Below are 26,540 nucleotides of genomic sequence, written 5' to 3'. Positions count from 1 at the left end.
TGTGATGTATCATATTGTATGCATGCATGTGTGATGTATCATGTTGTATGCATGCATGTGTGATGTATCATGTTGTATGCATGCATGTGTGATGTATCATGTTGTATGCATGTATGTGTGATGTATCATGTTGTATGCATGCATGTGTGATGTATCATGTTGTATGTATGCATGTGTGATGTATCATGTTGTATGCATGCATGTGTGATGTATCATGTTGTATGCATGCATGTGTGATGTATCATGTTGTATGCATGCATGTGTGATGTATCATGTTGTATGCATGCATGTGTGATGTATCATGTTGTATGCATGCATGTGTGATGTATCATGTTGTACACATGCATGTGTGATGCATCATGTTGTACACATGCATGTGTGATGCATCATGTTGTACGCATGCATGTGTGATGTATCATGTTGTATGCATGCATGTGTGATGCATCATGTTGTATGCATGCATGTGTGATGCATCATGTTGTATGCATGCATGTGTGATGTATCATGTTGTATGCATGCATGTGTGATGTATCATGTTGTATGCATGCATGTGTGATGTATCATGTTGTATGCATGCATGTGTGATGTATCATGTTGTATGCATGCATGTGTGATGTATCATGTTGTATGCATGCATGTGTGATGTATCATGTTGTATGCATGCATGTGTGATGTATCATGTTGTATGCATGCATGTGTGATGTATCATGTTGTATGCATGCATGTGTGATGTATCATGTTGTATGCATGTATGTGTGATGTATCATGTTGTATGCATGCATGTGTGATGTATCATGTTGTATGCATGCATGTGTGATGTATCATGTTGTATGCATGCATGTGTGATGTATCATGTTGTATGCATGCATGTGTGATGTATCATGTTGTATGCATGCATGTGTGATGTATCATGTTGTATGCATGCATGTGTGATGTATCATGTTGTATGCATGCATGTGTGATGTATCATGTTGTATGCATGCATGTGTGATGTATCATGTTGTATGCATGCATGTGTGATGTATCATGTTGTATGCATGCATGTGTGATGTATCATGTTGTATGCATGCATGTGTGATGTATCATGTTGTATGCATGCATGTGTGATGTATCATGTTGTATGCATGCATGTGTGATGTATCATGTTGTGTACATGCATGTGTGATGTATCATGTTGTATGCATGCATGTGTGATGTATCATGTTGTATGCATGCATGTGTGATGTATCATGTTGTATGCATGCATGTGTGATGTATCATGTTGTATGCATGCATGTGTGATGTATCATGTTGTATGCATGCATGTGTGATGTATCATGTTGTATGCATGCATGTGTGATGTATCATGTTGTATGCATGCATGTGTGATGTATCATGTTGTATGCATGTGTGATGTATCATGTTGTACGCATGCATGTGTGATGTATCATGTTGTATGCATGCATGTGTGATGTATCATGTTGTATGCATGCATGTGTGATGTATCATGTTGTATGCATGCATGTGTAATGTATCATGTTGTATGCATGCATGTGTGATGCATCATGTTGTATGCATGCATGTGTGATGTATCATGTTGTATGCATGCATGTGTGATGTATCATGTTGTATGCATGCATGTGTGATGTATCATGTTGTATGCATGCATGTGTGATGCATCATGTTGTATGCATGCATGTGTGATGTATCATGTTGTATGCATGCATGTGTGATGTATCATGTTGTATGCATGCATGTGTGATGTATCATGTTGTATGCATGCATGTGGGATGTATCATGTTGTATGCATGTGTGATGTATCATGTTGTATGCATGCATGTGTGATGTATCATGTTGTATGCATGCATGTGTGATGTATCATGTTGTATGCATGCATGTGTGATGTATCATGTTGTATGCATGCATGTGTGATGTATCATGTTGTATGCATGCATGTGTGATGTATCATGTTGTATGCATGCATGTGTGATGTATCATGTTGTATGCATGTGTGATGTATCATGTTGTATGCATGCATGTGTGATGTATCATGTTGTATGCATGTGTGATGTATCATATTGTATGCATGCATGTGTGATGTATCATGTTGTATGCATGCATGTGTGATGTATCATGTTGTATGCATGCATGTGTGATGTATCATGTTGTATGCATGCATGTGTGATGTATCATGTTGTATGCATGTGTGATGTATCATGTTGTATGCATGCATGTGTGATGTATCATGTTGTATGCATGCATGTGTGATGTATCATGTTGTATGCATGCATGTGTGATGTATCATGTTGTATGCATGCATGTGTGATGTATCATGTTGTATGCATGTGTGATGTATCATGTTGTATGCATGCATGTGTGATGTATCATGTTGTATGCATGCATGTGTGATGTATCATGTTGTATGCATGCATGTGTGATGTATCATGTTGTATGCATGCATGTCTGATGTATCATGTTGTATGCATGCATGTGTGATGTATCATGTTGTATGCATGCATGTGTGATGTATCATGTTGTATGCATGCATGTGTGATGTATCATGTTGTACGCATGCATGTGTGATGTATCATGTTGTATGCATGCATGTGTGATGTATCATGTTGTATGCATGCATGTGTGATGTATCATGTTGTATGCATGCATGTGTGATGTATCATGTTGTATGCATGTGTGATGTATCATGTTGTATGCATGCATGTGTGATGTATCATGTTGTATGCATGCATGTGTGATGTATCATGTTGTATGCATGCATGTGTGATGTATCATGTTGTATGCATGTGTGATGTATCATGTTGTATGCATGCATGTTTGATGTATCATGTTGTATGCATGCATGTGTGATGTATCATGTTGTATGCATGCATGTGTGATGTATCATGTTGTATGCATGCATGTGTGATGTATCATGTTGTATGCATGCATGTGTGATGTATCATGTTGTATGCATGCATGTCTGATGTATCATGTTGTATGCATGCATGTGTGATGTATCATGTTGTATGCATGCATGTGTGATGTATCATGTTGTATGCATGCATGTCTGATGTATCATGTTGTATGCATGCATGTGTGATGTATCATGTTGTATGCATGCATGTGTGATGTATCATGTTGTATGCATGCATGTGTGATGTATCATGTTGTACGCATGCATGTGTGATGTATCATGTTGTATGCATGCATGTGTGATGTATCATGTTGTATGCATGCATGTGTGATGTATCATGTTGTATGCATGCATGTGTGATGTATCATGTTGTATGCATGTGTGATGTATCATGTTGTATGCATGCATGTGTGATGTATCATGTTGTATGCGTGCATGTGTGATGTATCATGTTGTATGCATGCATGTGTGATGTATCATGTTGTATGCATGCATGTGTGATGCATCATGTTGTATGCATGCATGTGTGATGTATCATGTTGTATGCATGCATGTGTGATGTATCATGTTGTATGCATGCATGTGTGATGTATCATGTTGTATGCATGCATGTGTGATGTATCATGTTGTATGCATGCATGTTTGAAATAAACTCAAGCTCAAAGTCCAACATAGGAATGAGGCCTGGGTCGATACAGGTCACAAAAATGGAACTGGCACAGTTATGCACAGAGGGTATATATCATACATCATATATTACTGTACTATATTACATTTGAAACACAACCACAGCAGTGTAAATTGACTCTCATGGACGATTTGTTGTTCATTTTGACAACTCTCTAATTGTACACAAATCCTGCAAACGTCATCTCTGAAGCCAGCACAAGAAGTTCTTGCAACGACCCGCGTTAACATTTTGGTGTTATTTCCCGGACAAAATGGAATGTCAAAATCAGCGAGTGCAATAGTGTTTCTTTTGTGTTGTCATGGCAGCATGTGATGCAGCACGGTGGCGCCTTGTTTACCCTGCCAGTCTATCATGGACAATGTCTGCACTGTTCAAATCCTGCTAATAGAATTACTTTTCGGCGTAAAAAAAAAATAAATAAAATCAGGACGTTCAATTATATCCGCCCTAGAATGTCAACAATATCAGAATCAGCTTTATTGTCATCACGCAGGGTAACGAGTTTGAGGCCATTTCATACAGTGTGTAAATATATTAAAATCTAAAAATCGAAAAAATATAAAAATATCTTGAAACCCCGAATGCCAAGTACAAACCCTGTTTCCATATGAGTTGGGAAATGGTGTTTGGATTAAATATAAACAGAATACAATGATTTGCAAATCCTTTTCAAGCCATATTCAGTTGAATATGCTACAAAGACAACATATTTGATGTTCAAACTCATAAACATTATTTTTCTTTTGCAAATAATCATTAACTTAGAATTTCATGGCTGCAACACGTGCCAAAATAGTTGGGAAAGGGCATGTTCACCACTGTGTTACATCACCTTTTCTTTTAACAACACTCAATAAACGTTTGGGAACTGAGGAAACTAATTGTTGAAGCTTTGAAAGTGGAATTCTTTCCCATTCTTGTTTTATGTAGAGCTTCAGTCCTTCAACAGTCCGGGGTCTCCGCTGTCCTATTTTACGCTTCATAATGCGCCACACATTTTCCATGGGAGACAGGCCTGGACTGCAGGTGGACCAGGAAAGTACCCGCACTCTTTTACTAGGAAGCCACACTGTTGTAACACGTGGCTTGGCATTGTCTTGCTGAAATAATAAGGGGCGACCATGACAACGTTGCTTGGATGACAACATATGTTGCTCCAAAAGCTGTATGAACCTTTCAGCATTAATGGTGCCTTTACAGATGGGTAAATCACCCATGCCTTGGGCACTAATGCACCCCCATACCATCACACATGCTGGCAGCAAATTGTTGAACAGTTTTAGAACAACATTTCTCAACGAGCTATTGCAAGGAATGTAGGGATTTTACCATCTACGGTCCGTAAAATCATCAAAAGGTTCAGACAATCTGGAGAAATCACTGCACGTAAGTGATGATATTACGGACCTTTGATCCCTCAGGCGGTACTGCATTGAAAACCGACATCAGTGTGTAAAGGATATCACCACAAAGGCTCAGAAACACTTCATAAAACCACTGTCAGTAACTACAGTCAGTCGCTACATCTGTAAGTGCAAGTTAAAACTTTATTATGCAAAGCCAAACCCATTTATCAACAACATGCAGAAATGCCGCTGGCCCGAGATCATCTAAGATGGACTGATGCAAAGTGGAAGTGTTCTGTGGTCTGACGAGTCCACATTTCAATTTATATTTGGAAACTGTGGACGTGGTGTCCTCTGGAACAAAGAGGAAAATAACCATCTGGATTGTTATCGGTGCAAAGTGTAAAAGCCAGCATGTGTGATGGTATGGGGGTGTATTAGTGCCCAAGGCATGGGTAACTTACACATGTGTGATGGTATGGGGGTGTATTAGTGCCCAAGGCATGGGTAACTTACACATCTGTGAAGGCACCATTAATGCTGAATGATCCATACAGCTTTTGGAACAACATATGTTGTCATCCAAGCAATGTTATCATGGACGCCCCTGCTTATTTCAGCAAGACAAGTGTTACAACAGCGTGGCTTTGTAGTAAAAGAGTGCGGGTACTTTCCTGGCCCGCCTGCAGTCCAAACCTTTCTCCTATGGAAAATGTGTGGCACATTATGAAGCGTAAAATAGGACAGTGGAGACCCCGGACTGTTGAAGGACTGAAGCTCTACATAAAACAAGAATGGGAAAGAATTCCACTTTCAAAGCTTCAACAATTAGTTTCCTCAGTTCCCAAACGTTTATTGAGTGTTGTTAAAAGAAAAGGTGATGTAACACAGTGGTGAACATGCCCTTTCCCAACTACTTTGTCACGTGTTGCAGCCATGAAATTCTAAGTTATAATTATTTGCAAAAAAAAAATGAAGTTTATGAGTTTGAACATCAAATATGTTGTCTTTGTAGCATATTCAACTGAAAATGGCTTGAAAAGGATTTGCAAATCATTGTATTCTGTTTATATTTACATCTAACACCATTTCCCAACTCATATGGAAACAGGGTTTGTACATGTCTGATCTCCAATATGAAAAATCTTCCTGCAACATGCATTTTCCCTGTCCTGGATCATTGCAGACACACGTCATGACAACACCTCACCTTCCACTTGCTCGTCCAGACGCTGCTTCACTAAGCCCAGGAGACGCCTCACCTCTTATATTTGTGTGCTGCGCGTCAACGCAGGTTGGATGCCGCAAATGGGGAGGGAAATGAGTGTCTCCATGGCGACAGCTGGGTCACATGCAACATCCTCATTAAAACAACGGGGGTCCGCACCACTTTCAACACTCGTTATCAGTTGTACACAGTCTTAGTAAATCCCCCACACAACACCCACTAATAGTTTCAAGTTTGCACATGCTGTTTAGCACTTGTTATGTAGACCTTGGTCCATCAGACGTGTGCACTGTACCGAGAGTCCATGACCTCTCTACAGTAAGTAAGTCATATGTTAGCTGACTTTGGGGGTAGACGTGACTCCTCTGCACTGTTCAGAGAGTCCTTTCTGCTTCTGCAAACTAATCTAACACATTGGAGACAACACTCCTGCTGATTGTGGTGTTCAATGAAAGTATCAATCAATCAATCAATCAATGTTTATTTATATAGCCCCAAATCACAAATGTCTCAAAGGACTGCACAAATCATTACGACTACAACATCCTCGGAAGAACCCGCAAAAGGGCAAGGAAAACTCACACCCAGTGGGCAGGGAGAATTCACATCCAGTGGGACGCCAGTGACAATGCTGACTATGAGAAACCTTGGAGAGGACCTCAGATGTGGGCAACCCCCCCCCTCTAGGGGACCGAAAGCAATGGATGTCGAGCGGGTCCAACATGATACTGTGAAAGTTCAATCCATAGTGGCTCCAAGACAGCAGTGAGAGTCCCGTCCACAGGAAACCATCTCAAGCGGATCAGCAGCGTGGAGATGTCCCCAACCGATACAGGCGAGCGGTCCATCCTGGGTCCCGACGAGCGGTCCATCCTGGGTCTCGACTCTGGACAGTCAGTACTTCATCCATGGTCATCGGACCGGACCCCCTCCACAAGGGAGGGGGGGGACATAGGAGAAAGAAAAGAAGCGGCAGATCAACTGGTCTAAAAAGGAGGTCTATTTAAAGGCTAGAGTATACAGATGAGTTTTAAGATGAGACTTAAATGCTTCTACTGAGGTAGCATCTCGAACTGTTACCGGGAGGGCATTCCAGAGTAATGTACTCTGCAGCGCTGGCAGATAGTGTTATGTTGGCAGATAGTGTTCTGCTCGGCACGGCCAATTGACTTTATGGCCCCTGAAGGCTTTGCTGAGCAAGATAAGGCTGGATTCCCACGTCTTTGTCTGTCAGGCAGCACTTCTGTCATTTGGGAGAGACCTCTTCAAACTATTATTCTAACAGGATGGCGGAAAACAAACCTGCAACTAAAGTATAATGTTGTACTAAGAAACATCGACAAAAGCCCAAAGCAGTGAAGTTGTCATGTTGTGTGAATGCTAAATAAAAAGAGAACACAACAAATCCTCTTCAATTTATATTCAATTGAATAGACTTCAAAGACAAGATATTTCATCTTCACACTGACAAACTTTGCTATTTTTGTGCAAATAATCATGAAGTTAGAATGTAATGGCAGCAACACATGTCAAAAAGGACATTTTTACCAGTGTGTTACATGGCCTTTCCTTTGAACAACACTCAGTGCAGGTTTGGGAACTGAGGAGACACATTTTTGAAGTGGAATTCTTTCCCATTCTTGCTTGATGTACAGCTTAAGTTGTTCAACAGTTCACACATTTTCAATGTCTGGACTACAGGCAGGCCAGTCTAGTACCTGCACTCTTTTACTATGAAGCCACGCTGTTGTAACACCTGGCTTGGCATCGTCTTGCTGAAATAAGCAGGGGCGTCCGTGATAACAACATATGTTGCTCCAAAAGCTGTATGTACCTTTCAGCATTAATGGTGCCTTCACAGATGTGTAAGTTAGTCATGCCTTGGGCACTAATACACCCCCATACCATCACACATGCTGACTACAACACTTTCACCCTACAACAATCACTAATACACCCCCATACCATCACACATGCTGACTACAACACTTTCACCCTACAACAATCACTAATACACCCCCATACCATCACACATGCTGCCTACAACACTTTCACCCTACAACAATCACTAATACACCCCCATACCATCACACATGCTGCCTACAACACTTTCACCCTACAACAATCACTAATACACCCCCATACCATCACACATGCTGACTACAACACTTTCACCCTGGAACAGTCCGGAAGGTTCTGTTCCACGTCCACAGTTTCCAAAAACAATTTAAAATGTGGACCACAGAACACTTTTCCACTTTGCATCAGTCTGGGTGTTGTTGATAAATGGCTGTGGCTTAGCATAGTGGAGTTTTAACTTGCACTTACAGATGTAGCGACCAACTGTAGTTACTGACAGTGGTTTTATGAAGTGTTCCTGAGCACATGTGGTGATATCCTTTACACACCGATGCAGCTTTTTGATGCAATAGCGCCTGAAGGATCCAAGGTGCGTAATATCATGGCTTACCTGCAGTGATTTCTCCACATTCTCTGAACCTTTTGATGATATCACAGAGTGTAGATGGTGAAATCTCTAAATTCCTTGCAATAGCTGCTTGACAAATGTTGTTCTTCAACAATTTGCTCAGGCATTTGTTGACAAAGTGGTGACCCTTGCCCATCCTGGTTTGTGAATGAGTGAGCATTTCATGGAAGCTGCTTTTATAGCCAATCATGGCACCCACCTGTTCCCAATTAGCCTGTTCACCTGTGGGATGTTCCAAATAGATAGAATAGAATAGAATAGAAAGTACTTTATTGCTCCCTGGGGGTTATTCGGCACCACAGTTTGCTCACAATAGACAATGATAATAATAAATAATGATAATAACTAATATAATATATAATATGTATAATATATGAATAATATAAATATATTCTACATCAAATAAATCTTAGATGAGCATTCCTCAACTTTCTCACTCTTTTTTGCCACTTGTGCCAGCTTTTCTTGAAACATGTTGATGGCATCCAATTCCAAATGAGCTAATATTTGCAAAGTATATTAAAGTTTGTCAGTGTGAAGATGAAATATCTTGTCTTTGCAGTCTATTTAATTGAATATAAGTTGAAGAGGATTCGTTGTATTCTCTTTTTATTTAGCTTTTACAAAACATGAGTGGCTTTTGTAAATTAACGTATAGAAAGGTAATGTCCTGATTTTTTCATCTACATTTATCACACTTCCTTGTGCTCTACATCAGTGTTTTCCACCTTTTTCGAGCCAATGTGGCATAATGTGATATGCCACATTATTTTATGTAGCCCGCCACTTCATTTTATGCGGCCTGTTGCATAATTTTTTGTGATATGCCAAATTATTATTTATTTGGCCAACAGAAATATGACTGGGAATAACAAAGCACTTTTGGACTAAGTATTATTATTTTGTTGTTGAATTTCATTAGATGTGATCCTGCAGCAAGCAAAGCAAGTGAAATAAAGTGAAATACAATGAAATAAAGTGAAATAAAATTAAATAAAGTAAAATAAAATGAAATATGAAATTAAATAAATAAAGTGAAATAAAGTGAAATAAAATGATATAAAGTGAAATAAAATGAAAAATAAAATTAAATAAATAAAATGAAATAAAGTGAAATAATGTGAAACAAAGCGAAATAAAATGAAATAAAGTGAAAAAAAAATTAAATAATATAAAATAAAGTGAGTTAAGGTGAAATAAAGTTAAATAAAGTGAAACAATATGAAATAAGATAAAATGAAGTGAAATAAAGTGAAATAAAATTAAATAAAATTAAATAAAGTGAAATAAAGTGAAATAAAATTAAATAAAGTGAAATAAAGTGAAATAAAATTAAATAAAGTGAAATAAAATGAAATATGAAATCAAATAAATAAAGTGAAATAAAGTGAAATAAAATGAAATAAAGTGAAATAAAATGAAATGTGAAATTAAATAAATAAAATGAAATAAAGTGAAATAAAGTGAAATAATGTGAAACAAACCGAAATAAAATGAAATAAAGTGAAAAAAAATTTAAATAATATAAAATAAAGTGAGTTAAGGTGAAATAAAGTTAAATAAAGTGAAACAATATGAAATAAGATAAAAAGAAGTGAAATAAAGTGAAATAAAATTAAATAAAATTAAATAAAGTGAAATAAAGTGAAATAAAATTAAATAAAGTGAAATACAATTAAATAAAGTGAAATAAAGTGAAATAAAATTAAATAAAGTGAAATAAAATGAAATATGAAATTAAATAAATAAAGTGAAATAAAGTGAAATAAAATGAAATAAAGTGAAATAAAATGAAATATGAAATTAAATAAATAAAATGAAATAAAGTGAAATAAAGTGAAATAAATTGAAATAAAGTGAAATAAAATGAAATATGAAATTAAATGAAATAAAGTGAAATAAAATGAAATAAAGTGAAATAAAGTGAAATAAAATGAAATAAAGTGAAAAACATTTTAAATAATATGAAATAAAGTGAATTAAGGTGAAATAGGGTTAAATAAGTGAAATAAAATGATACAATATGAAATAAAATAAAATGAAGTGAAATAAAGTGAAATAAAATGAAATAAAATGCAATAAAGTGAAATAAAGTGAAATAATGTGAAACAAAATGAAATAAAATTAAATAAAATGAAACAAATGAAATAAAATGAAACAAATGAAATAAAATGAAATACAGTGAAATAAAATGAAATAATATGAAAATAAAATGAAATAAAGTGAAATAAAATGAAATAAAATGAAATAAAATGAACTAAAATGAACTAAAAAGAGTCTTTAAAAGAGTTTCCCATGCAAGTAGTGTAAGTATACATGTATACATACATGTACATGTATACATTCATGTACATGTATACATACATGTACATGTATATATACATGTACATGTATACATACATGTACATGTATATATACATGTACATGTATGTATACATGTACATGTATACATACATGTACATGTATACATTCATGTACATGTATACATACATGTACATGTATACATTCATGTACATGTATATATACATGTACATGTATATATACATGTACATGTATACATACATGTACATGTATATATACATGTACATGTATGTATACATGTACATGTATACATACATGTACATGTATACATTCATGTACATGTATACATACATGTACATGTATACATTCATGTACATGTATATATACATGTACATGTATACCTACATGTACATGTATATATACATGTACATGTATGTATACATGTACATGTATACATACATGTACATGCTTACATATTGAGGGTTAAGAGCGGCCCTCTGAGGGCCACCACAATTGCGAGGCGGCCCTCGAGAGACGTGACTTTGACACGCGTCGTTACGACGTTGATGGTTGGAGCGCCGCCGTTGTCATGGAGACATAAACTAACTATTGACGGACACTTCTGTCCTGGGGCACACGGGGTGTGATGTCATTCCCAGGGGGAGGGGCTTCAATGACCACACACTTGAAGCGACATCATCGACACTCAGCTCAACCAGGGCCTCTAAAAACTTCTCTGGTAGTGCGGGGCCCCGTCCCCTCAATGCAGAAGTTCCATAAGTGGACTGACATGATGCGGAAGTTGTGGACGTGACCGAGGACCTTTCAAGTTTTTGCAGCTTGGCTCAAAGGTTTCAACTCCGCCATAAAGACCACGCCACCCGCGGACGCCATCCGCCAAGTGACAGTCATTAAAACAGCGAGACAGAGCGAGGCTTCCACACGGCAGGGGGCCGTTTGAAAGACTGGTTGTCCAAGTCACACCAGGAGGGGGGGGACCTTCATGACCTCGGTCTGTCTGTCTGTCCATCCCTAGTCTGATGTCCTCTTGAGTCCATCCCTAGTCTGATGTCCTGGTGAGTCCATCCCTAGTCTGATGTCCTGGTGAGTCCATCCCTAGTCTGATGTCCTGGTGAGTCCATCCCTAGTCTGATGTCCTGGTGAGTCCATCCCTAGTCTGATGTCCTGGTGAGTCCATCCCTAGTCTGATGTCCTGGTGAGTCCATCCCTAGTCTGATGTCCTGGTGAGTCCATCCCTAGTCTGATGTCCTGGTGAGTCCATCCCTAGTCTGATGTCCTCTTAAGTCCATCCCTAGTCTGATGTTCTGGTGAGTCCATCCCTAGTCTGATGTCCTGGTGAGTCCATCTCTAGTCTGATGTCCTGGTGAGTCCATCTCTAGTCCGGTGTCCTGGTGAGTCCATCCCTAGTCTGATGTCCTGGTGAGTCCATCCCTAGTCTGATGTCCTGGTGAGTCCATCCCTAGTCTGATGTCCTGGTGAGTCCATCCCTTGTCTGATGTCCTGGTGAGTCCATCCCTAGTCTGGTGAATGTGTTTGTCATTGTGAGTGAGTGATATTTGTGTAAACAGACGCATGTTTGAGTCCTGGACACTGGACCAGCAGTCTGGTTCTTATCTCAGCCAGGCGGCAGGTCAGATGAGTCTGTCTCCTTATCACCGCCAAACATCAAGACACTCATCTCAGCACATCTCTCTCTCGACGCACAACTACAACATTTAGCAAGTCTACTGACGCTTCTCCTCACATCACAACAGCAGCAGCACACTACAAACAACAACACAAACATGGCAAGGAGTCCAAAGAACAACACAAACATGGCAAGGAGTCCAAACAACAACACAAACATTGCAAGGAGTCCAAACAACAACACAAACATGGCAAGGAGTCCAAACAACAACACAAACATGGCAAGGAGTCCAAACAACAACACAAACATGGCAAGGAGTCCAAACAACAACACAAACATGGCAAGGAGTCCAAACAACAACACAAACATGGCAAGGAGTCCAAACAACAACACAAACATGGCAAGGAGTCCAAAGAACAACACAAACATGGCAAGAGTCCAAAGAACAACACAAACATGGCAAGGAGTCCAAACAACAACACAAACATGGCAAGGAGTCCAAAGAACAACACAAACATGGCAAGGAGTCCAAAGAACAACACAAACATGGCAAGGAGTCCAAAGAACAACACAAACATGGCAAGGAGTCCAAACAACAACACAAACATGGCAAGGAGTCCAAACAACAACACAAACATGGCAAGGAGTCCAAACAACAACACAAACATGGCAAGGAGTCCAAAGAACAACACAAACATGGCAAGGAGTCCAAAGAACAACACAAACATGGCAAGGAGTCCAAAGAACAACACAAACATGGCAAGGAGTCCAAACAACAACACAAACATGACAAGGAGTCCAAACAACAACACAAACATGGCAAGGAGTCCAAACAACAACACAAACATGGCAAGGAGTCCAAACAACACAAACATGGCAAGGAGTCCAAACAACAACACAAACATGGCAAGGAGTCTAAACAACAACACAAACATGGCAAGGAGTCCAAACAACACAAACATGGCAAGGAGTCCAAACAACAACACAAACATGGCAAGGAGTCCAAACAACAACACAAACATGGCAAGGAGTCCAAACAACAACACAAGCATGGCAAGGAGTCCAAACAACAACACAAACATGGCAAGGAGTCCAAACAACAACACAAACATGGCAAGGAGTCCAAACAACAACACAAACATGGCAAGGAGTCCAAACAACAACACAAACATGGCAAGGAGTCCAAACAACAACACAAACATGGCAAGGAGTCCAAACAACAACACAAACATGGCAAGGAGTCCAAACAACAACACAAACATGGCAAGGAGTCCAAAGAACAACACAAACATGGCAAGGAGTCCAAACAACAACACAAACATGACAAGGAGTCCAAAGAACAACACAAACATGGCAAGGAGTCCAAACAACAACACAAACATGGCAAGGAGTCCAAACAACACAAACATGGCAAGGAGTCCAAACAACAACACAAACATGGCAAGGAGTCCAAACAACAACACAAACATGGCAAGGAGTCCAAACAACACAAACATGGCAAGGAGTCCAAACAACAACACAAACATGGCAAGGAGTCCAAACAACAACACAAACATGGCAAGGAGTCCAAACAACAACACAAACATGGCAAGGAGTCCAAAGAACAACACAAACATGGCAAGGAGTCCAAACAACAACACAAACATGGCAAGGAGTCCAAACAACAACACAAACATGGCAAGGAGTCCAAACAACAACACAAACATGGCAAGGAGTCCAAACAACAACACAAACATTGCAAGGAGTCCAAAGAACAACACAAACATGGCAAGAGTCCAAAGAACAACACAAACATGGCAAGGAGTCCAAACAACAACACAAGCATGGCAAGGAGTCCAAAGAACAACACAAACATGGCAAGGAGTCCAAACAACAACACAAACATGGCAAGGAGTCCAAACAACAACACAAACATGGCAAGGAGTCCAAACAACAACACAAACATGGCAAGGAGTCCAAACAACAACACAAACATGGCAAGGAGTCCAAACAACAACACAAACATGGCAAGGAGTCTAAACAACAACACAAACATGGCAAGGAGTCCAAAGAACAACACAAACATGGCAAGGAGTCCAAAGAACAACACAAACATGGCAAGGAGTCCAAACAACAACACAAACATGGCAAGGAGTCCAAAGAACAACACAAACATGGCAAGGAGTCCAAACAACAACACAAACATGGCAAGGAGTCTAAACAACAACACAAACATGGCAAGGAGTCCAAAGAACAACACAAACATGGCAAGGAGTCCAAACAACAACACAAACATGGCAAGGAGTCCAAACAACAACACAAACATGGCAAGGAGTCTAAACAACAACACAAACATGGCAAGGAGTCCAAACAACAACACAAACATGGCAAGGAGTCCAAACAACAACACAAACATGGCAAGGAGTCCAAACAACAACACAAACATGGCAAGGAGTCCAAACAACAACACAAACATGGCAAGGAGTCCAAACAACAACACAAACATGGCAAGGAGTCCAAAGAACAACACAAACATGGCAAGGAGTCCAAAGAACAACACAAACATGGCAAGAACTCACCGGGTTGTGTCCTTTCTGGGATGACAGTGTTCTGGAAAAGAAGGACATAGAGGACTTAAAACGTGTTCTGAGACAACTTTACATCACTTTAGACAAGCGGCCCCCAACTTATCCACTGAGGGCCACACACTGATTAAATTAAAACATGTCGGGGCCAGTTTGATATTTTTCCTCTCAAAACTAAAACAATATTAAATTATTATTATTTTTTACCTTCAGGGTTCCCCTCAAGTTTGGTCTTGGGGACCCAGAAAGGTCTCAGTCATTTAAATAAGTCACATCTTATTTTTTATTTAAGTTTTTTATGTATATAACGCATAAATCTCCAGATTTGTCGATAAAAAGTTATTTTTAGTTTGTTGATGTTTTATGCTGTTTTTGTCAAAACCCTCTTTATAGTCGCAAAAACACAACATGTGTAATATTTTCCTCCAAAAATAAATTGAAAGTGGAATACTTGATGTGAAGTAATTGGAGCCATAAATAAATGGATTATTTACAACAAAAATGTGCAACATTTTCCTGAAAATAAAAACTTCCAAGTGGGATGTTTGATAAAAAAGTAATGGAAAACATAAATAAGCCAATTATTCCTAAAAATGATATTCCAATTCATGATTAATGTTTGAGCGATGACAGTTTAAATTAAAATCCCAATAAAACTCTTCAAGATCCTAAACTCATAAAAGTGTGGAAATAAATGTTTTTTCTTTATTTACTTTTGGATGGATGGACTTAAATGTGTAGTTTAACTTAGGATCTATACATCAATTATAGTTTAAAAAAAAGTGTTTTCCATGTTTTTTGGGGTTTGTTTTATGCCCTTTTTGTCAAAGAAAGCTTACGTTCTTTTGATATGAAAAATAAACAAGATATGCAATATTTCCCCCTAAAAGTAAAATATTTGATGTGAATGATTGGTGAAAAAAAAAGAGCTTGCGTGGCAACTTTGGTATTAGAGTCAACACTGTAACTTTTTCTCCTACCTTTTAACCTTTTTGCTTATTTATTAGGGACCACATGATGTCCCTTAAGGACGGAGGACCCTAATGAATTTCTAAAGTTTTATTATTATTATTCCGCCACCTCTTTGAGCTGTCATTTGACCCCCTTAACATGCTTCAAAACTCACCATATTTGACACAAGCATCAGGACTGGCGAAAATTGCCATCTAATAAAAAAAAACCCCAAAAAAAACCAAAACTCAAAATTGCGCTCTAGCGCCCCCTAGGAAAAAACACAGACAAAACTGCTTGTAACTCCAGTTAGGAATGTCATAGAGACATGAAACAAAAACCTCTATGTATATCTGACTTAGACCTAGATTTCATAAACGACATCTTTCAGCAAAAATCAACAGGAAGTTGGCAAAATCCCCTTCAAAACAAAAGTTTCCTAAAAAAACGTAATCTTTGCCTTTTTAAGCTGTAATTCGACCCCTTTTAAATACTTCAAAACTCACCAAACTGGACACACACATCAGGACTGGTGAAAATTGCGGTCTAATAAAAAAATAAAAAAAACCAAAACTCATAATTGCGCTTTAGCGCCCCCTAGAAATGAAACAGAGACAAAACTGCTCTTGGGAAGAGAAAACAGAAAAAACTGCTTGCAACTTCCGGTAGGAATGTCGTAGGGACATGAAACAAAAACCCCTATGTAGGTCTCACTTAGACCAATATTTCATTTATTGACATCCTTCAGCAAAAATCAACAGGAAGTTGGCAATTACCCCTTCAAAACAAAACTTTTGTAAAAACCTGTCACCTTTTTTCAACATTATTTCCTCTCAGTGCATTTGTTGTGTCAGCTTTAAACTACCACAAGAGAAAGATAGAACCCTTCTGATTAAAAGTTCGGGAAATTTTTTTTTCTAACTGCTCCGGTTTTGATTTTACGAGCCTTCAAAGAACTGCTGCGCTGATGCTGCTGCCGTCTCAAGACGGCCGCTTAAAAGCAGGAAGCACCAGCGTGACCACACCATGCAGAGAAGGTAGGTACTGTGCAGGTAAAGATATGTTGACTGGGTGAAAGAAGGAGGCCCCAGTTTGACTCCAGGATACAGAGAAGGTAGGTAATGTGCAGGTAAAGATATGTTAACTGGGTGAAAGAAGGAGGCACCAGTTTGACTCCAGGATACAGAGAAGGTAGGTAATGTGCAGGTAAAGTTATGTTGTCTGGGTGATGGCAGGAAGCACCAGCGTGTATGGGTGACAGAAAGAAGCACCAGTGTGACCCCAGGATGCAGGGAAGGTAGGTAAAGTGCAGGTAAAGATATGTTGAATGGGTAAAGGCAGGAAACACCAGCAAAAGTCTGTCCTGTCCTTCGCTGCTTGCAGCTTTAATTGAATATTATTTCTTGATATGACTGGCTCCAATATTTCTAAATCAATCTGCTGCAGGGAAAGCAAAAAGGAAATGAGTTGACCTGTCATTCCATTGATCAGTTGTGTGTGTGTGTGTGTGTGTGTGTTGGAATGCAGAGGTCTTTCTCGCCCCTGACTTTTGACCTCGGGGGTCCTTAGTTGACCCCCACACGCTGACCTGTTTTAATCCACACTCCCCTGCAGGAGATCAGCAGACGAGGAACATTCTTGCTCTGATTTCATTTCTCAGAAATGGACAAACTGGATGAAGCTGGCAAGATGGAAGATCTTCTCACCTCCATTGAGGACATGAGACATCACCACCAAGCAACAACCACTGTGCTGTTTTGTTGTGTTTGAAACAAACAAAACATAAATCAATCCGACTTTATTGCTACAACACTTTACCTGCACAGGTAAGTGCAACACTTTGTGCAGGTAAAACAAAAACAAACACACACTAACACGGCTCGGGAGACCGAGGGAAAACTCTTCTTTTGAGGCGTCCAAAATGGAGAAGAACTCAAATTAACGCCGTCTATAAAATAGTATAAAAAATGTTTAAATATATAATAATATAATATAAACATTCTGATCATTGATAAACAAAAAGGTAAAATAGAGAACATAATAGTAGTAAAAATAGCAATGACAAAAATAGAAAATAACAGAATAAACATGGAGAGTTGAACAAGATGAGTAAAAAGCCTGATTCAAAGTCTTTTCAATCCTGGTCCACACAAACCTGCAAAAAGTCCTAAAAGCACCGTAATGAACGTTTGGGCCGTGGTATCGGTACTAAACCGTAGGGCCGCACAAAAGTTCTTATTCATCCGATTTAAACTGAGTCATCTTTTTCAAAAATTCGATTACAATTCTGACTTTTGATTTTCTTTTTTAAATCAATTACAGTAGAAGCATTTAAGTCTCACCTTAAAACTCATTTGTATACTCTAGCCTTTAAATAGACCTCCTTTTTAGACCAGTTGATCTGCCGTTTCTTTTCTTTTTCTTCTATGTCCCACTCTCCCGTGTGGAGTGGGGTCCGGTCCGATCCGGTGGCCATGTACTGCTCGCCTGTGTATCGGCTGGGGATATCTCTGCGCTGCTGGTCCGCCTCCGCTTGGGATGGTTTCCTGCTGGCTCCGCTGTGAACGGGACTCTCGCTGCTGTGTCTTGGATCCTCTTTGGACTGGACTCTCGCGACTGTGTTGTATCCATTGTGGATTGAACTTTCACAGTATCATGTTAGACCCGCTCGACATCCATTGCTTTCCTCCTCTCTAAGGTTCTCATAGTCATTATTGTCACCGACGTCCCACTGGGTGTGAGTTTTCCTTGCCCTTATGTGGGCCTACCGAGGATGTCGTGGTGGTTTGTGCAGCCCTTTGAGACACTAGTGATTTAGGGCTATATAAGTAAACATTGATTGATTGATTGATTGACTTTTTGAAAAGACATTTCTGGGCCATCTCACCTGTGACCTGTTTGAAAATGTTGAATGATCACACTGGGGAGCTTTTAGGGACGGCTGGGAAGACCCAGGACACGTTGGTGGGGACTATGTCTCCCAGCTGGCCTGCGAATGCCTCTCGATCTCGGATAAGAGGAAGAAGATGGATGGATGGTTTGTAGCCAATAATCCATCGCCAGAATGGGTTTGAATCTAGAATCCTGTTAATGGAGAATCAGTTCTGAATGGAATCGACACCCCAGGAATGAGATCATCTCTAAAGATGTGACTTTAAGGTTTTACTACTTACGTATAAAATACTACACGGTCTAGCTCCAGCCTATCTTGCCGATTGTATTGTACAAGGAATCTGCGTTCAAAAGACTCCGGCTTATTAGTGATTCCTAGAGCTCAAAAAAAGTCTGCGGGCTATAGAGCGTTTTCCGTTCGGGCTCCAGTACTCTGGAATGCCCTCCCGGTAACAGTTGGAGATGCTACCTCAGTAGAAGCATTTAAGTCTCATCTTAAAACTCATCTGTATACTCTAGCCTTTAAATAGACCTCCTTTTTAGACCATTTGATCTGCCGCTTCTTTTCTTTCTCCTATGTCCCCCCCTCCCTTGTGGAGGGGGTCCGGTCCGATGACCATGGATGAAGTACTGACTGTCCAGAGTCGAGACCCAGGATGGACCGCTCGTCGGGACCCAGGATGGACCGCTCGCCTGTATCGGTTGGGGACATCTCTACGCTGCTGATCCGCTTGAGATGGTTTCCTGTGGACGGGACTCTCACTGCTGTCTTGGAGCCACCATGGATTGAACTTTCACAGTATCATGTTAGACCCGCTCGACATCCATTGCTTTCGGTCCCCTAGAGGGGGGGGGTTGCCCACATCTGAGGTCCTCTCCAAGGTTTCTCATAGTCAGCATTGTCACTGGCGTCCCACTGGATGTGAATTCTCCCTGCTCACTGGGTGTGAGTTTTCCTTGCCCTTTTGTGGGTTCTTCCGAGGATGTTGTAGTCGTAATGATTTGTGCAGTCCTTTGAGACATTTGTGATTTGGGGCTATATAAATAAACATTGATTGATTGATTGATTGATCAACTCGTTAGGTGCCCAAAGGTTCACTCCCCTACTAAACGCTACCAAATATAAAATCTCTTTTGTGATGTGATGAGAACTCTGCCGTGCAGTTGATGAATAATCCTGATTTCGTACACTTTTGCGTCTCATTTGCAGCATTTTGTACTTTACTTTGCACTCATTTAGACTGTGATGTGTTGCCTAGCCAGGAAGTAGCCTTTGCCATTCATTTCAATGTGCCCGTCAGTCTAGTCTTTTGTTGCGCCCTACAAAGTGTTTATACTCTAAGTATTGTACTTATCACACAGCAACTGTTTGGTTGTGACGTGCGCCTTGGTTGTAGTTGAAATATATGTAATATCTGTTTGAACATTTATAATATCTGTTTATAGCATGTTTTTCAAAAATAATATCAAAATGCATGTATGTATCTCTCTCTCTCTCTCTCTCTATATATATATATATATATGGCCCAAGTTTGGAGACCCCTGTTGAAAAACATCCTGTGGGTGCTTGGAAGACGGACTGACCAGGACTGAAGGTGTCCACATGGGAGGTCTCAGTCCAGCACTAACAAGTGTTTCAGTCCACCAGCGTACTGTTGTGTCAACACCACACCAGCAGTTGAGCCATGAAGTCACTTCCAGCTCCACACAACACCACCTTCAACAATTACAGTGAGAGAGTGCAGACCCCACCCAGGAATGTGAGACGAATGGGTGGCAGTGGGTTTTCCTAGCCCCCCTGGGCCCATCCTTCCTTCCATTCCCTCCCATCTCATCTTAAAACTCATCTGTATACGCTAGCCTTTAAATAGACCTCCTTTTTAGACCAGTTGATCTGCCGCTTCTTTTCTTTCTCCTATGTCCCCCCCCTCCCTTGTGGAGGGGGTCCGGTCCGATGACCATGGATGAAGTACTGACTGTCCAGAGTCGAGACCCAGGATGGACCGCTCGTCGGGACCCAGGATGGACCGCTCGCCTGTATCGGTTGGGGACATCTCTACGCTGCTGATCCGCTTGAGATGGTTTCCTGTGGACGGGACTCTCACTGCTGTCTTGGAGCCACTATGGATTGAACTTTCACAGTATCATGTTAGACCCGCTCGACATCCATTGCTTTCGGTCCCCTAGAGGGGGGGGGTTGCCCACATCTGAGGTCCTCTCCAAGGTTTCTCATAGTCAGCATTGTCACTGGCGTCCCACTGAATGTGAATTCTCCCTGCCCACTGGGTGTGAGTTTTCCTTGCCCTTTTGTGGGTTCTTCCGAGGATGTTGTAGTCGTAATGATTTGTGCAGTCCTTTGAGACATTTGTGATTCGGGGCTATATAAATAAACATTGATTGATTGATTGATTGACTGACATGCCACAGAGCAGCTTGGTGGGCTCGTTGCAGACCATGTCAGGTGTAGGCCACCTTTATTTCAAACACTGTGTTGGGTGAGGAGGTGCAGGTGGTGCAGGTGGGATTGCTTTGCAGGTGTGTGAGCATGGGAAGCCTTTCCATCATGTTCCCATGTTCCACATAGTCGAGTTAGCAGATGCACACACGGTCTTAGTAGATCACACGCAACACGCCCACTAATAGAATACACATTTGAATAGTTTTGACCAGGTGTGTCCAAACTACGGTGTCTTCAATTTGGCCCACGAGACCTTGGGAGTTTAATTCGGAATCTGACAGCAGGGAGACGTTAATTGATTTTCAAACTCAACCTATGTTCTCCCGCTATGTCACCATCTTGTGGACAGCATGAGTAGTTCAGGTCATGATTTCAATGTCACTGAGCACAGCATTTACTCCAATGACACAATGCAAACAACCTTCCCTAGTCATGGTGGAAGAGAAAAAGAGAGAGAGAGAAAAAAAGAATCAACAAAAAATGCTAACAGACATGGTCACACATAACAGAATATAACACAATTTTGTGGATATTATTAAAAAAAAAACAAAAAAACTTTCATGCGCCATAAAACATTTTTAGAATTACAAAGAATATTGAGAGTTTGGTGCATTTTAACTGCTTGATATTTATAATTGATTACACAACTTGAAGGAAGTTGTCACGGAAGTAAACAAGGTAGGAATCCAACTTTTACATACTCTTAATATACAATTATGTTCGTTATTAATTACATATCAATCAATCAATCAATGTGTATTTATATAGCCCTAAATCACAAGTGTCTCAAAGGGCTGCACAAACCACAACGACATCCTCGGTAGAGCCCACATAAGGGCAGCAAGGAAAAACTCACACCCAGTGGGACGTCGGTGACAGTGACAATGATGACTGTGAGAAACCTTGGAGAGGACCGCATATGTGGGCAAACCCCCACCCCCAGGGGACCGAAAGCAATGGATGTCGAGCAGGTCTAACATGATATTGTGAAAGTCCAATCCATTGTGGATCTAACATAACAGTGAGAGTCCAGTCAAAAGTGGATCCAATATAGTAACGAGAGTCCCGTCCATAGTGGAGCCAGCAGGAAACCATCCCAAGCGGATTATATTAATATAATATTTATAATATGTACATACACACACACGCACAGAATCAGCATATACATATATACATGTACATATGTATGTATATATATATATATATATATATACATACACACATATATACATGTACATATATATCTATATATATATATATATATATGTGGGGATAAGTTGATTGGCAACACTAAAATTGGCCCTAGTGTGTGGATGTGAGTGTGAATGTTGTCTGTCTATCTGTGTTGGCCCTGCGATGAGGTGGCGACTTGTCCAGGGTGTACCCCGCCTTCCGCCCGATTGTAGCTGAGATAGGCGCCAGCGCCCCCCGCGACCCCGAAAGGGAATAAGCGGTAGAAAATGGATGGATGGATATATATATATATATATATATACATACACACATATATACATGTACATATTTATGTATATATATATCTATATATATATATGTGTGTGTGTGTGAAGAAGGCACACACACACACACACACACACACACACACACACACACACACACACACACACACACGCACAGAAACAGTATATACATATATACATGTACATATGTATGTATATATATATATATATATATACGTACACACATATACATATTTATGTATATATATATATATATGCATATATATATATATATATATATATATATATATATATATATATATATATACATACACACATATATACATGTACATATTTATGTATATATATATATCTATATATATATATATATGTGTGTGTGTGTGTGTGTGTGTGAAGAAGGCACACACACACACACACACACACACACACACACACACACACACACACACACACACACACACACACACACACACACACACACACACACACACAAGTCCTTGGTATGTTGCTCTTGGAAAACAGTCCACATGACTTAACCCCACCACACACTCTCTCACCCCCGACTATGTGAGGGTGAGTGTGTGACCACCCATGGTCCAAGGATTAGGGGGGGGTATGGGGAGAGGGGGGGGGGGGGGGGGCTAAAGCTCGCCCCAATTTTTTCCCTCCAGCACTTAACACAAATGAGCAAGTTGATGCAGATGGCTCAGGTAAGGCTGCTGGCTCCAAAGTGTGTGTGTGTGTGTGTGTGTGTGTGTGTGTGTGTGTGTGTGTGTGTGTGTGTGTGTGTGTGTGCAGTATAGAGGCATTAGGGGTTTAGGGCAGGGCTCCTCAACCACCAGTCAATGATGCTTTTACTACAGGATTATACAGAAACATGAATGATTTATAAACCAACACATTTTCACGACATTAATGAACTTATAAAATGTCATCGTTTACTGCAGGGGTTCCTGACCTTTTTCACCTCAGGACCCCACTTTTCCACTACTAGAGGGAGCCGGGGCCCGCTCCAATATTACCACTGAATTAGTCCTCTAACTCTTGATTGGGATCATATTCAGTCGACCTACAGACACTTTACTACCTTGACAAATGATATAAAAGCATGTCTGGATCACAAAGATTATTATTAGTTGAACAAATAAACCTTAGGCTTAGGTCAGGCTGATTAGAAAAAGACGTATTAACCAAATAAACAATAAATTAACATGCAATATGTGCCATGTTGTTCTAAAATAAATAAACTCAATTAATAATAAATATGTTTCTTAACTAAATTGTCAACAAAATTAAAGTGCAAATGAAAATACAGATTTACCACTTTGGTCATCATTTTTGCGCTTAAAGAATTTTTAAATAAAATAAATAAATGGGTTGTACTTGTGTAGCGCTTTTCTACCTTCAAGGTACTCAAAGCGCTTTGACACTACTTCCACATTCACACACACATTCACACACACATTCACACACTGATGGAGGGAGCTGCCATGCAAGGCGCCAACCAGCACCCATCAGGAGCAAGGGTGAAGTGTCTTGCTCAGGACACAACGGACGTGACGAGGTTGATACTAGGTGGGAATTGAACCAGGGACGCTCGGGTTGCGAACGGCCACTCTCCCACTGCGCTACGTCTGCACAGCCAGACTTCATGTTCTCCTGGTCCACATCTGCACAGCCAGACTTCATGTTGTCCTGGTCCACATCTGCACAGCCAGACTTCATGTTCTCCTGGTCCACATCTGCACAGCCAGACTTCATGTTCTCCTGGTCCACATCTGCATAGCCAGACTTCATGTTCTCCTGGTCCACATCTGCACAGTCAGACTTCATGTTCTCCTGGTCCACATCTGCACAGCCAGACTCCATACACTCCTGGTCCACATCTGCACAGCCAGACTTCATGTTCTCCTGGTCCACATCTGCACAGCCAGACTTCATGTTCTCCTGGTCCACATCTGCACAGCCAGACTTCATGTTCTCCTGGTCCACATCTGCACAGCCAGACTTCATGTTCTCCTGGTCCACATCTGCACAGCCAGACTTCATGTTCTCCTGGTCCACGTCTGCACAGTCAGACTTCATGTTCTCCTGGTCCACATCTGCACAGCCAGACTTCATGTTCTCCTGGTCCACATCTGCACAGCCAGACTTCAGGTTCTCCTGGTCCACGTCTGCACAGCCAGACTTCATGTTCTCCTGGTCCACATCTGCACAGCCAGACTTCATGTTCTCCTGGTCCACATCTGCACAGCCAGACTTCATGTTCTCCTGGTCCACATCTGCACAGCCAGACTTCATGTTCTCCTGGTCCACATCTGCACAGCCAGACTTCATGTTCTCCTGGTCCACATCTGCACAGCCAGACTTCATGTTCTCCGGACCCCCCACTCAAATACTTTCTCCTGCATGGACTCTGCTTGATAGCTTCCATCTGTCACAGTGGGACTAAGTCAACAGGAAGCCCTGAGACAACTTGCAGTTCACCATGTGAATGAGCAGCCAGGTCCAGATGCTGCATCAGCCAGATAAGTCTTTCTTAATCCAAAGAAATGGGCCAAAAGTCCAAAACCTGGAGTTGATCCAACAGTCCTGGCCTGAAAAGTAGGCCTGCCAAACCAAGAACTTATTTATTCAACCGCGGTTAATCGCACTTTGTTCATAGTTATTCAGATGAAAAATTAATCGTGATTAATTTGTAGGAATAAGTGAAGTGAAGTGAATTATATTTAAGTCTCATCTTAAAACTCATCTGTATACCCTAGCCTTTAAATAGACCTCCTTTTTAGACCAGTTGATCTGCCGCTTCTTTTCTTTCTCCTATGTCCCCCCCTCCCTTGTGGGGGGGTCCGGTCCGATGACCATGGATGAAGTACTGACTGTCCAGAGTCGAGACCCAGGATGGACCGCTCGCCTGTATCAGTTGGGGACATCTCTACGCTGCTGATCCGCTTGAGATGGTTTCCTGTGGACGGGACTCTCACTGCTGTCTTGGAGCCACTATGGATTGAACTTTCACAGTATCATGTTGGACCCGCTCGACATCCATTGCTTTCGGTCCCCTAGAGGGGTGGGGGGTTGCCCACATCTGAGGTCCTCTCCAAGGTTTCTCATAGTCAGCATTGTCACTGGCGTCCCACTGAATGTGAATTCTCCCTGCCCACTGGGTGTGAGTTTTCCTTGCCCTTTTGTGGGTTCTTCCGAGGATGTTGTAGTCGTAATGATTTGTGCAGTCCTTTGAGACATTTGTGATTTGGGGCTGTATAAATAAACATTGATTGATTGATTGATTATATTTATATAGCGCTTTTCTCTAGTGACTCAAAGCGCTTTACATAGTGAAACCCAATATCTAAGTTACATTTAAAGCAGTGTGGGTGGCACTGGGAGCAGGTGGGTCAAGTGTCTTGCCCAAGGACACAACGGCAGTGACTAGGATGGCGAATGCGGGAATCGAACCTGGAACCCTCAAGTTGCTGGCACGGCCACTCTACCAAAGGAGAAAGAGATAAGCTACTTTCTACGTAAGCACGAAACACCGTTGAGTTTGTAATACACAACACTGTGATACCACACTAATCTGTACTGAGGGGAAAAACAATCAT

At 40.6% G+C, this 26,540-nt stretch overlaps 1 protein-coding gene across 2 annotated transcripts in view; it reads right to left on the bottom strand.

The window, feature by feature from the left end:
- dlc1 (DLC1 Rho GTPase activating protein) overlaps window positions 1-26,540 on the bottom strand; it is a 261,583-nt gene that overhangs the window by 154,013 nt on the left and 81,030 nt on the right. For both annotated transcript variants that reach the window (XM_061887484.1, XM_061887563.1), the window contains one exon: window positions 15,151-15,181. In XM_061887484.1, the coding sequence (XP_061743468.1) occupies window positions 15,151-15,181 (31 nt within the window). The remainder of the gene's footprint in view (window positions 1-15,150; window positions 15,182-26,540) is intronic.

This window comes from Nerophis ophidion, linkage group LG01 (genome assembly GCF_033978795.1).
Source record: "Nerophis ophidion isolate RoL-2023_Sa linkage group LG01, RoL_Noph_v1.0, whole genome shotgun sequence".
NCBI classification, from domain to species: domain Eukaryota; kingdom Metazoa; phylum Chordata; class Actinopteri; order Syngnathiformes; family Syngnathidae; genus Nerophis; species Nerophis ophidion.
This window is presented reverse-complemented; position numbering and strand designations above follow the sequence as displayed.